Raw genomic sequence first — 13,707 nt, 5'->3', positions numbered from 1 at the left:
GGGCAGCACAGCACACTGTGGCACTGGGGTACCAGACACGAGACAATGCGGCGCTGGCAGCACGTCTGCCCAGCATCAGCCCAGCCCGGGCATCCACGGCAGCTCCCCAATCCTCTCCCATGCCCATGCACCAGTCATAGCACCGGCCTCTGCCACAAGGATGCCCTCTGACATCAACTGACCACGGCAGGATGGCATTTCAGGTCCCATGGCACACAGGTGACACCAGCAGCAATGTTCATCCAAGTCCTGCAGGGAACGGCTCCTCAGCCGCCATGGTCCCCCCACACTCACCCGCAGCATGGTGATCATGGAGGGGTCTCGGAGACGGCCATCCTCATCCTTGAGGTTGTATCCCTCCGGTCTCTTGTCCCGCTCGCTGACCTTCCATAGCTTCACAGTCTTATCTGAGTGAGGAGAGAGGAGAGCATCATGGTGGCTGCTCCCTGAGCCACCCGCTGATGGACATGCCAAGGCCACACCGGCTGGAAAAATCTCCTGTGTCCCCCAATGCCATGTGCTGGAAGTGGTGATAGATGTACCTGTCCCCACAGCAAGCTGCTGCTGCACAGCCCTGCAGAGGAGCAAAGATGTGCAGGGCACACTGGCCTTGGACATGCCCCAAAAGACACGACAGGGTGTCTGTAGCTCACCCAGAGTCATGCTGACATTCCCCTTCCAGAACTGTGCAGAGCCCAGCACTCACCAGGACTGAAGGCAGCTCCCACCCCCCGCAGCTCCCTGTCTCCTCCCAGCACCCCACCCCCCTGTGCCACAGAGCCCCGGAGAAAGAACACCAGGAACACGTGGGGTTATTCTGAATAATGGTGTTTTCTTCGCTCCCTCCTGGCAGGGACTCCATCCATAGTTTATCATCACTTCCACCAGGTTTCATACAAAACCCCATCATCCATCTTCATTTTTTCTCTTACACAGCAACTCCAAAGCAGTGCCAATTAATTTTGTTTTTATTAACATGCTCTATTGAGGGGGGGTTCAATACGAAATGTTAGTGTAACAGTAAGAACAAAAAGAAACAGCATAACCCGGGAGTACTTCCAAACTAATTGTTTTGATAACCTGCCTGCATATGGAGCACCCCCCAAAAGGAAGGGTAATATCCCTGTTAATCAAAAAACTATTTAAAAACTCAATTAACAGAACATTATGCTGTATAATTAATCTTCATTGCATTTCAATGATTCTCCCCCAAATGAGTTTAATAAGTCTTTGAATTTTATTACAATGATCAATAGAGTCAATTCTATAACACAAAGTAAGTTGGTTATGGAAGATAATTAGACCCCTCCTTTTCCCCTGAAGTAATTAAGTCACATCCATCTTAAGGTCCCATTCATCCCAAGTAATATTCCTAGATCCTCATGATATTTATCAGAACATAACATGGAACTGCTGAGCTGAACACAACTGCAAATTGAACCAAAACACCTGCAGTTTATATTAAAAAAAAAACAAAGCCAAAAAACTACCAGGATCCTGAGAATAAAAAATTTAAGTTGTTGGCAGGGAAGAAGCCTCCCTCTCTCCCTTGAAGGAAAGGGCTGCCAAGAAATACACCTGGTGCACAGGGATTGAGCTCTGCCAGACCAATTCCCCCAAGACACCTGTGTTACCCTGCAGGGAGGGTTTTCAACAAATATTCCCCAAAGAAACACCACAGAGCAGACTATGCCTGGTGGTGGGAGCCCAGGGGCCTGGAGCAGTGGGGCGGCATTGCCACGTACCATTGGTGGAGAGCAGGAAATACGCCGCGTTCTGCTGCGGCAGCCATCGTATCTTATTGATCTTCTCCTCAATCTCCAGGCTCTTCAGGTAATCGAACTCTGGCTCGTGGCTCTGGAAGGTGCTGTAGACATTGTACTCTCCCCTGCGGTGGGGCTGGTTCTTGCTCTGCGGAGGGACAGGGAGGAGCTGAAGGTGTTGGCACCTGGCTCAGGGCCCTCTGGGGTTTGTGATGGTGAGTGCAGGGCTGAACGCCCAGGCACAGCCTCTTCTGACAATACTCCTGGTGTGCTCGGTGGGAATGGAGTAGGAATGGAGACGAAATGGAGAGGGAATGGAGTGGAAACAGAATGGGAATGAGAGGGAATGAAGCAGAAACAGTGAGAATGGAGAGGGAATGGAACGGGAACACAGTGGGAATGGAGAAGAAATGGAGAGGGAATGGAGTAGAAACAGAGAGGGAATGTAGCAGGAAAGGATCCCACCCCACTGTCTGTCCCTGGTGAACAGCTGGGACTGAGTGCCAGCTCCTGCCAGGTGCTGAACTCAGCCACAGAAGAGCTGCTGGCAGCAGCTACAGGTACATCCACCCAGCCTTGGTTTGGGTGGATGGGTGGAGCCCCACACATCCCTTGAGCAGGAGCTACGTGGATACATTTGGAGCAATGCTGGAGGCTTAAAGTTCAAGAAAAGCAGTAGAATAATGAAATGAGAGGAAAAGGAGAAATGAAATAGTGCTGGAAAGGCTGATGAAGTGTATATACATGTGATGGTTAACTACTGAGTTCTCTTCAGCATATGTAGAGATATTTTTAAAGCTTTAACCATCATCGAACTGTGACACATCTCATGCCCAGGTGTGATGCATCCCTTCCAGCGCAGCTGAGGGCAGGTGCACAGTCCCGCTGACTCAGGCCAGGCCAGAGCAGCTAACTGGGACAGCTTCGGAAATGGCGAGGACCATCCCAGGTGGCAAGAGCTGGTACAGCTCCCCCAGCCAGGCTGGCCGGCTGCCCACCAGCGCAGGGCCATGTCAAGGGCTGAGGGCCAAACACACGCTTCTCTGGCAGGCACAACTTTCAGCTTCCAGCAAAGCATTTGCTAGCATTTCCTGGGCAAAGTTTTGGAAGGGAAATGTAATTGTTGTATCCACCTACACTTTCCAGAATTTTGGTGGTATGAGGGGCTCTTGGGGTGGTGTCATCCCCGAGACGGGCACTTGCCACACACTCAGATGTGCTGCCTGATCCCTGTTACACTTGGAGCAGAAGAATGCAGAAAATGCGATGTTTGGAAGGTGTTTGCCAGGAGAAAATCTGGCCCTGCTGATGTTAATAGTTGCTTTTCAGCTCGTAGTGTGCCAGGAGAGCCCTGAGCTTAAGAGTGACGCAGGCGGATTAGGGAACAGCAGGACACTTCACTTAAAAGGATAAAATGGGCATTTTGCATTCACTGGCACTTACCTCCTGCTCACGCTGAAATATTACAACGCGGCCCCCCTTGTCCCCTGTTGCCAGTAACTCTCCAGTGTGGTTGAACTCAACTGTGGAGATGATGTCAGCTGGTAAAAAGAAGACAAAGACAATTTAAGTAACTGCAGCCTGACTTCCACAGGCATCCAGAAAGCACCATTCTCCATACAGCTACGTGCCTCGTCGGTGCTCTGTACCCTGTGGCAACTCCATAAATCCCTGGTTTTCTATTGTCTCTAACACTAAACAGGCCTGGCATTTCAGAACTATGTGGCCATGAGCCCAGACCTGCCTGGTGTTCCTGCCCCCCTGCCCTGGCCTGTGCCCCAACACCGGTCCCAGTGGGATTTCCAGGTACTGTGCCTGTGCTAAATGCAGCCTGAGGACCACTGTCAGCAGCAGGGGCACAGGGCTGGGCAGTACAGTATGGCATGGCACCGCATGGCACAGCATGGCACTGCACACCCTCGTGCCTTGGGGAGTTGCCTGCACCACTTGGGGTGACACGATCAATTCCTGGGACCTGGGGATGGCTTGGTGCCAATGGTGCCCCCAGCACCTCATCTCAGCACCTGGCTGATGGGCAGATCTTGCTCCCACCCGGCCCTTGTGTCACCTCCTGCCTGGGGTGGTGGTTTGCCTTCACCCTCAGAGGAGAGGGCACAGACAAATTAAGGCCCCTTCGTCCTCTCTCCCTGAGCTCCCCAGGCAGAACAGCTCAGGTGACCACATCTACATTTCTGCTTTCCTCTGCCCATTGCTGAATCTCCCATTGCCTGCCAACGTAAATTAAAATGATGCCTTTCAGCCCTCCATCAGCTGAAAAGCCACTGCACTTGCACCACTCCCCTTCCCCACAAACCAGGGTGCCATCTCCAGGGTTCTCAGTGGCAGGAGAAGCCAGGGGACACACAGGGACCTGTAACTGCAAACGCTTTAATCTGCAGTGTTTACCCTTGAGGCAACGCAGGCAGGAGCTGCTAATGATTGGATTTATTTGGCCTATTTTTAGAAGAATGTCAGAGGTTAATTCCACGGCAATTACTGCCCAACTGGTGCTCACCCACTGCCTGGGGAGCCACAGTCCACCAGCACAAAGCTGGGGAACTGGAAGAATGACTGCAGCCTTGGAGCCTCAGCACTGGGAGCAGGATGGATTCTGCGATGAACAGCACTTGGCCATAGCAGCTGCCGGCTCACTCCTGCCATTTGCATTCCCTGCCCTTCTCACTCCTGCAGCACCAGGACTGACAGGGTTGCGGCCCAGGGCTGCAGCCTCAGGAGCTCCGGGAAGGGGCAGACCCCGGCGCTGCGCACGCAGGCCATGGCACTGCCCGGGCTGCGGGCACCTCGGAGCCCTCCGAGCACTGCTGTGCTTCTTCCTGGCTCGGAGCTCTGGTGTGTACCCGCAGAGAAAGCCTCGGAAACACATAACTTGAGTTGCCCCTCTTCCTCCCCATGAGTTTTATCCCTCCCTGTATCCCTAGATACAGACTAGAAAGTTACCTCAGCAAATGAGAAAAGACAAAATGCAGCGATTGTCCCAGGCTCCTGGTGCGGCTCAGAACACCACTGAGGGTCTGTCTTCCAGGACACCAGCCTAGACAGCATGCACCAAACGCACACCCCGTGCTGTGGCATCTCCCAGACAGGGCACCTCAGAGCCCCCTCACACAGCCACGGGCTCCCCCAAAACTACACCTCTGTGCCCCGGACAGCATCTCAGCTAAGCAAGAGACTCCAGGCGGATTTGAGAGTCAGAACAGACAACCCATCCTGGCAGTTGTGCGGCACTCACCAAAACACACACCACTGTTCACCACACACACCAGGGCTCACAGGCATACATGGCTAGACTGGCTGGCACTGAGCTGGAGAGCTCCAAGGCAAAACACTTCATTCCTTCACATGGAACCCGTATGCCTTGTGGACATCATGGCTGGTACACAGTGCCAGGAAGGGTTTAACCATCTGCTGCCAACACTCAGGAAGGCTGAGGAGTGCTGCAGAGGGGCTGAGCTCCACTCTGGCTCACACCAGTGGGGTGGTCTGCAGCCGGGCGTGGGCAGCACCCAGCAGAGATGTCAGTCTTTTGGAGCTGAAGTTATGGAATGGATTCTGAACTTCTTCAGATCACCTGCTCTTCTCTCTTGTTTGGGTCTGAACAATTGCTTAAGTATCATTCCCATTTAGCAAGGTTCCACAACCACCACATTCAGAAAATTCCTCCCAAGGGGCAGGACAGGCATTTTTAACACCTGTTAGAGGCTGGGGAGGGACACTGGGACAGAGCAAATTCCATCCGTGCTGCTGGAACCTGTCCACCTCACTACAGCCTGTGACAGTCCTGCAGAAGCAGAACGCAAGCTGCAATTTCATGGAATGGCCGTTGGGTGTGACGCACACGAGAACAAACACATCCCTGGGAAGCTAAACCAAAGCAGCCTCCCGTTCCCACGGGGAACTGCAACCACAGCTGCTGACAGGAGCCAGAGCAAGCACTTCAAGCACTGAAATTCTATGTTTGGCACCAGCTCTGGCTCAGCAGCTCCAGCTCAGCCCTGGCTCACACAGAGGTTTTCATTCCTGCAGCAGGTGCCCCCCACCCTGGAGAGCATCGCTGCGGTATCATGGGCTGAGCCTGGTGTCACCGAGGTGTCATGGGGATAATGCACGGGGAACAGGCTTGGAACAGCTGCTCCAGCAGCAGCTGAGGGACTCAGTGGCTATGGCCAGGCAGTGCTAATGTGCACCTCATAATGAGACATGCTGCTTCCTTCTAAAATTACTCAGTTGAAAATGTACCTGTTTTGCTCTATTTAATCCTCTCCATCACCAGCTGCCAGTTTTAGGTCATTCCCTTTTCAATGAATTAAAAATAACTTTGTGTGCTGCAGTGAGCCATTTTTTAGACATGATCTAATGCATCACTCTGTGAGCAGGGCTGTGGTCTGAGACACCAGAGCCAGGCACCACAGAGACCTTCATGCCACCCCAGCCCGGCCACCCATTTACACTGCACCCAGAGAAGGGGGTTTCAGGTCCACAGATCCTCCCAGACCTTCTGTTTACTCATGCCCATCATCAGGACTTCAGACAAGGATAACAATAGAGCCTGGCTAACAACACCTTTCATATGTTAAAAAAAAATGCCCTAAATATTAAAAAAACCTCTTCTGAGCAGAAGTATCCAACCCAAGCCCAAATCCACTGCAGCTGACAGAAGCGTCATTCCCCCAGCACCCATGGTCTGGGCACTGGCTCTTTTCTCTGGTGTCTCCGGGCAGTAACAGCAGCCTGGCACAGAAGAACATCCAGAGGGGAAATGGAGGAGTCCCATGGAGGTAACAGTTCAGGAGAACAGAGTGGCACCAGCTCCTTTCCAAAGGTGTCTCTGAACAAACCAGAGGTCAGTCATGGCTGCTGCACACCCCACCTGCTGCCCTCGAGAGACATGACAGGGTGGTTATTAATGGAAATGCACATGTATTCATGCTGAGATGATCAATAATTTATGCCCATTTCTTCTAAGGTTCCTTCAGCAAGGAACCTTGTGACAACAGAAAGGAAAAAACCTTCCCTATTTTTTGTTTTTTCATTTCCTTCATCACCTCCTACGTGCTCAGTGCCCCAATGCGGGAATTTAAAGCAAACAGTTTCCATGGAGACCCAGCCCGCCATCCTCCCTCCCCTCCCATCCTCCCTTCCCTCAGCATCTCTGTGCCTTCACGCTCTCATGCTAAAAATATCAAAGATGGGATTTGATTTCCGCCGTAGAGATACAGTTTTATCAGAAAAATGGGAAATTTACAACACACCCCCCTCCCCCTCTCCCAGCGTGGAGGAAGGCATGTTCTCTGCCAGGAACAGGGAATGAATCTGTTATTAAAAAGAAAGAAGATAAACTAGGGAAGCTGCAGTCAGTGCTGAGACCTGGATCCCTGGAGCAGCCTGATGGGCAGCCCCTGGAGCCTCCCAGGCACATCATCCCTGTTCCCAGAGCATCCCAGGCATCTTGTCCTTGCTCCCAGAGCATCCCAGGCACCTCATCCCTGCTCCTGGCACATCCCATCTGCTCCAGCTTCAGCAGCATCTCCATGCAAGAGGGCCCTGGTACTGCCTGTCCTGGTGGGGAAGCCACAGGACACCACACGTGTCCCAACACCTGTGCCAGGAGCATGTGGCCCTGATGCACACAGGATGACACCCCTGGTCCAGCCCGTGAGGCCCAGGCCACAGCAGTACAGCCACTCCATGGTGGCAGAGACATCCCTGGACTCAAACCCACTGGGCAGAGGGATGCCCCCCAGCCCTCCCAGGGGCTCTGCCTCCTGCCTGCTTTCACAGTGGAACATGCCTCCTTTGGGGTAAGAAGTGAGAGGAAGGTCTGTGACCACACAGAATCATGGAATTATTTATGTTGGAAAAGCCCTCTAAAACTGAGTCCAACCATTCCCCCAGCACTGTCAAGGTCACCACTAACCCATGTCCCCAAGTGCCACATCTACACATCTGTTACATCCCTTCAAGGATGGTGACTCCCTCACTGCAGCCTGTGCCAGGGCTGGTCAGCCCTTTCAGGGAAGGAATTTTTCCTAATATCCAACCTAAACTTCCCCTAGTGCAACCTGAAGCCATTTCCTCTTGTCCTGCCCCTTGCTCCCTGGGAGCAGAGCCCAAACCCCACCTGGCTGAGCCCTCCCTGGGAGCTGTGGAGAGCCAGAAGATCCCCCCTGAGCCTCCTTTTCTCCAGGCTGAGCCCCTTCCCCAGCTCCCTCAGCTGCTCCTCATCATACCTGTGCTCCAGACCCTCCCACAGCTCTGTTGCTCACTCTCCCACACCCACACCCAGGCCCAGGAGCTGTCCTGATGACACCATCGAGACGATTCCTTCCCCAGGTAGAACTCTGCCCTACTTGGGCAGCCCCTGACCCCCTGCCCTTGACTCGCTGCTGTGCCCCTGCCCGCTCAGCTCTGCCCACCGGGGCTGGTGCCAGGGGACAGGAGGGTTGTGAGGGGTCTCGGGACCACGGCTCTGGACGCCCTGCTCTCTTTATCATGTGTATAAATCACTCAGTGGACAGCACCACACACAAAGCCTCCAACTGCAGATGATAATAAATTGGGAAGCACCATAAATAACAGCAAACCAGGCTGCCAAAGAAAGGATTTAGATCATTCAAATCCCAGGCTATGAGTTGCCAAATCGACTTTAATACTGATAAGTGTGGGATAATAACTCACCACAACCGTGTCCCTCCTCTCCCCACCAGAGCCCTGAAGAGAGTGATGGATGCAGGGGTTTGCCAAGGAGACGGAGATGTGGCCCCCGACGGGGAGCACAACCAAGCCACAGCACAATGCCCACTCCCTGACTGCTGCTTGGCCACAAGGGAGAAAGCAAGTGGGACACCAACAGGTCCTGTTATTTGAGAACAAAACCTACATCTGAAACCCCTCAGGTGGATAAAGAAAGTACAAAGAGGTAATGAAAAATTAAGAGGCTTATGAAGGGAATGTCTGGTAACGTGAGAGCCAGAGCACAAACCCACCCATAGATCCCCTGTGGAAGTCTCAGTGCACCCCACAATCTCTGCCTCCTACCACACCATGGTAGGAGATGGACCCCGAGCTCAGAAAGGGGTTTTGAGAAGGATACAAACTTAAGAATTACAACTGAATAACGCAGCACAACCTTCAGCCTCTCAAGGAGGATTCCCAGGTCTGACCCTCAGTGACAGGCTGTGGGTGTTGCTTTGCTCAGGAAATGGTGAGACTCTACATTTCACTGTTTAAAAGAGAGCCCTTTGGTCACCCTTTCTGTCTGCCTCTCTTAAAACAAACAAAAAAAGAGACAGCAAAGTGTTTACTCTGAAAGGCACACACTGTCAGTCATGAGGAATTCATGTCCATGGCAGGGCTTTACATGCAGTTTTATGGGAGCTGCGGACTTACCAATGCTCATGCCTGGACACTGCAAGGCACCCTGAAGGAACCAGGACCTTCTCTCTGCTCTGTCAGGTCAGATTTAACCCAGCACAGCCAGCAGCTGCAGCAGAGCCGGACCCCCAGCCCCCACCCCAACAGGCAGAGCAAGAGGCTCATTCAAAGACTCAAATGCAACTTTCTTCCCTCCCATGAAAAAGTGTAAGTGAGGAACTAAATCAGGGGGGACTCCAGGGCCCCTCAGGTACAAAAAGGGCAGGCTAAAGAGGAAGAAAGTCTGTGCAAGGCCATGGAGCTGAAGGGGACAAGGAAACGGCACCAAAGTCCCACCAGAACAGGGCAAGGTACAATGGGCAGGGTAGTGTGTGGAGCCTGGACTATCAATCCTGCCCCAAACTGTGTGGTCCACGGCACGGGGGTATAAGGTGGGAGGGCAGAGGACAGCAGAGGTTAAACTGCAATCTAATGGTATGCAAAATCACATGTGATTGATCAGCATTGATTATTCCCTGCTGAGGTGAATGATAGCCTGGGAAACAAATCAATTCCACTGCATTAAGCCCCGTAAGGATCTGGAGCATCAGCAAAATGCCCTGAAACACCATTGCTTGCTGACACCACCAAGTGAAGCACAGCACACCAAGACAGCATGGCACGGCACAGCACGGCACAGCACGGCACAGCACAGCACAGCATGGCACGGCACAGCATGGCACGGCACGGCATAGTATGGCATGGCACCTACACCTGCCCGACCCCTTCGTCCCACGCAGGCCAGGGCTGTGGTAAAGGAGGGAGGAGAGGCTTTGTAGAAAAGCGCCATGCCCGAACAGCTCCAAAGCTGGGGGAAAGCCTATCCCTCTGCCCATCATGAGCCTTGCTTCCTGCAGGGATCGGGCTAGAGTCACGGCTCAGATGGGACCTCCCAGCAGCTTCCGGCAGGGCTGGACACACTGCTGAGCTCTGCTGTCTGGGTACAGTTCCTCACCACGATGACATGATGCTGCAGAGCTAGCAGCAGCTGCTCCTCTTCCCCAAAACGGAATAACTCCCCTAAATTTAACTGCTAAAAATACTGGCACACTCCAAATTTCTCTGCCCTTGTTACAGCAAAGAGTAATTTCGTGCTACCCAACCTAGACAAAAACTCCCATCTGGCAGCAACCCCCATGCCACTGCAGCATCCCCCACCAACGCACCCATTTCAGAACGCAAGCGTGCAAGAACGTGAATTCACATCACTCCACCATCCTGGCCAGGTGTAACTACTGGAACTGTTGGAAAGGAGAGTTCAGGAGGAAATAACATCATGGAAGGGTTCGGCACAGACACTCATGGGGAGCAGAGGCTCTCACAGCCCCAGGTACCCAGGGCAAGGACATGAGAAGAGTGGGACAAGTGCTCCTCCAGAGCCCAATGCATCAGCAGGGACCATGCAGCCTCGGGATGTGATACGTGGGGTCATCAACAGGAGCAGAGTAATAAAACAGAAAAGAAGTGAAGGACAGCTTTCAGGCAGAACCATAACTTAGCCCATCTGAGGAGGTGAACAGAGCGAAGCAGAGCAGTAGAGCTGCCTTTGGCCTGGCTGCCCTGGCCCCTGGCCTGACCCAGCACCCATGCCTGCCCACCAGCCCTGGCTGGTCCTGGATATGCATGCAACACAGAACTCTTCTGTCTGCATCAAGATGCACAACACATTAGCTCTTGGATTAATGGCAATTTTTAATTGGTCAGGCTATGAACACCTTATTGACTGTTACACTTCACACCTGTGGTGGCAGAACAGCACATAAATCAAGACAATTAGCCTGGGACCCAAGAATCTCTACCAGTGCAAATAACCCCCACTTTGTGAGGAAAACCAACAGCTGCTCTAGGGTGCCCCAGAACACCCTGCTGCCAGGAGACACAGGGCAGCCCCACCAGTCAGAGGGAGGTGAGAGAGCTCGAGGAAAGGAAACACAACCCCAGCCCTGGTAAGCACAAACCATGCTCTTCAGAGCGCAGCAACTTCTTTTAAGAAATCACAGAATATTCTGAGTTGGAAGGGACCTGCAAGGATCATTGAGTCCATCACTTAAGTGACTGTCCCAGGTGGGGATTGAACCCACAAGCTTGGCGTTATTTGCACCATGGTCTAACCAGCAGAGGTAACCTTAGGGGCTTAAATGCAAACTGATTGAGAATTGGGCAGTTACTGAATCCGCAGTTTCCTGAATGATTTTTTTTCTCTATTTACTATTCTTTTCTACATTACTCGTCTTGCATACGCACACACGAACATCAGGGCAGCCCTCCATGACTCACCAGTGTTCCCACTGCTGTCGGCTCAGAGGACAACGCTGGGGCAGTGACTCAGGCTGGCAGCAGCCTGCCCTCTGCACCCACTGCCAATGCCCACAGCCCGCGCCTCCCCCAGCCCTGCACTCCGCCTGGTTACCGCTCTCACTGCATGTGCTGTGCTGCGGAGCTGGCTCACAATGCCAGAGCATTCCAGGCACCTCATCTGACTGCTCTGTGCCTTGGCTCACTGCAGGATTTACGCTGCGATCCCTTTGCCAAGAGGCTTAGCAGCACAGCAGACACAACCTCCTCAATATGGCTGATTTGGGCTTAGGAACCATGATGGAAAATCCAAGTCCATCTGCAAAATACACTCTTAAAATAAATGAGACTTTGTAAAAAGCAGCTGAGCATTGATCAGGTCCTCCACCCTTTCCACACTAAAGCCTTTAAAAACTCCAATGATTTCTGCCACAGAATTGTCTGGGCACTTCTCATGCATGGGCATAAAGGCATAAGCAACTCAAAAAGCAGCCTGGTTCCAAAATACCTTCCAGAAACCTGTGATTTCCAGGGACATCACTGGTTGCTGAAAACCTGAACATCTGACACAGGAAGCAGGAACTCCCAGATCTTAACAATACCGAGCTCTTCGTATGTACAAGATCTTTATCTCCAGCAGGAACACAAAAGCTGCTTTTCTCAAAAGGTAACACTGTGGTGAACACTGCAGCACCAGGTCTGACCCTCAGCACGTACATGTGTCCCAGGGATGTTGCCTTGCAAACCCAGGAAACTCTCAGATGTGCACCCCCGCATCAGACTGTTCTTACAGACGAAGGGTCGGTGTGCAGACACCAGGATGGAGGTTTTCCAACACACTTCATGTGCCATGCAGTCTGTCTTTCTGGTCATCTTGCTGCAGCCATCTGTTAGCTGATCAGCAAAAACCATTGACTGTTAAAAAATTTTAATTAGAAGTACCCAAATGTCAGCTAAGTGAGTAAAATTCAGAAGCAGCAAGCTTTGCTCTCATGTAGAGCAGCTATTTTCAGCTTACAACAGAATTTTGTTACCATCTTGCTCTGATGTCATTCTCTGTCACATTATTCCAGTTTGGTGCCCCTGGAACAAGCCCCTCGGCTGAACATGGGCAGCACAACATGCACCTACTGTGAGAAGAGCTTCTCACAGAAACCTGGCATTGAGTGCTCCACAACGGGAGCAGTAAGTGAGGAACAGCAGCGGGTCAGCGGTGAGACACGATGGGCCCGGCACATGATGGGGAATGGGAGGAGGCAAATGGGGAATGCGGCTGAGAGAATATAAACACCTTCTGCATGGGGAAACGGACCCTTCTCTGGGACCCAATCTACCTCTCTGCATCAAGCACCCATAGACGCTGTGCCCATCAGAGCGGTGGCATTTGAAAGAATGTTCTTAACGCTCCAATTCAAATTCTAAGGGAAAGCAAACACACTAACACTGTGCAGACAGTCCCTGGCATTTGTTGCATAGATTTGAATTTAATCAGATAAAGATGCCTTAATCCAACATCTGGGGCTGTACTGAGTAAGATGGCAGCACAATGGGACTGGGGCAGGCAGTGCCACCCAGAGCACTGGGCTGTGCCACCCCCACCTCAGTACCCATGTCTGGGCAGACAGGGTATTCCAAACTGACATCAGCCACCACAGCGCTCTGCCAGCAGCATCTCCCCAGCCTCTGTCCCAGTCAAGTCCCACTGCCCACAGATCCCCTCTCTGGGAGGCGGCATGGCCTGTTAGCACACACCATTGCCCTCCTGGTGCCTTCAGCAACTGGTGTCACTCAGGGTCCTCCCTTTGGGATGTGCCCCATTCCCAGAGTGCCAAAGGCACAGTGATACCCATGGCAGGCGGCCACTGTCAAGTTCTGCCTCCACATGGGGCTCAGCGCCACTGCCTGCCACGGCCCCACCACTCCTTGCTGGGGCACAAACCCCCCACACGGCTATGCAAGAGTTCATGGTAACCCTGCATGGGGCCAGACCACAACACATAGTTTATCTGCTTCCTCTAAAACTCATCAAAAACTATATTTTCTGCCTACTTTAACATTTCTTCCCATGGGAGATGGATATCTGTGCCATCATTTTCAATCTGCTCCTGGAAGAGCTTGTCTCAAGACATTTTCCTTGCAGTATTTTAATTAAACTTTCTTTCTTTCAATTTAGTGTTGGGTTCATTAAGTGACATCCTGAGCCACTGAAATGAATTGC

The 13,707-nt window shown here is 52.3% G+C and overlaps 1 protein-coding gene across 3 annotated transcripts in view; it reads right to left on the bottom strand.

Annotated features, from left to right (window-relative positions):
- Positions 1 to 13,707, bottom strand: part of PPP2R2B (protein phosphatase 2 regulatory subunit Bbeta) — a 66,367-nt gene that overhangs the window by 12,338 nt on the left and 40,322 nt on the right. For all 3 annotated transcript variants that reach the window (XM_042016091.1, XM_042016092.1, XM_042016093.1), the window contains 3 exons: positions 3,207 to 3,304; positions 1,746 to 1,911; positions 295 to 407 (listed from right to left, as the gene is read on the bottom strand). In XM_042016091.1, coding sequence (XP_041872025.1) covers positions 295 to 407; positions 1,746 to 1,911; positions 3,207 to 3,304 — 377 coding nt within the window. The remainder of the gene's footprint in view (positions 1 to 294; positions 408 to 1,745; positions 1,912 to 3,206; positions 3,305 to 13,707) is intronic.

This window comes from Corvus kubaryi, unplaced genomic scaffold, assembly GCF_017639235.1.
Source record: "Corvus kubaryi isolate FWS band 111438036 unplaced genomic scaffold, C.kubaryi_AGA036_p1.0 split3-37374, whole genome shotgun sequence".
Lineage (NCBI taxonomy): Eukaryota > Metazoa > Chordata > Aves > Passeriformes > Corvidae > Corvus > Corvus kubaryi.
This window is presented reverse-complemented; position numbering and strand designations above follow the sequence as displayed.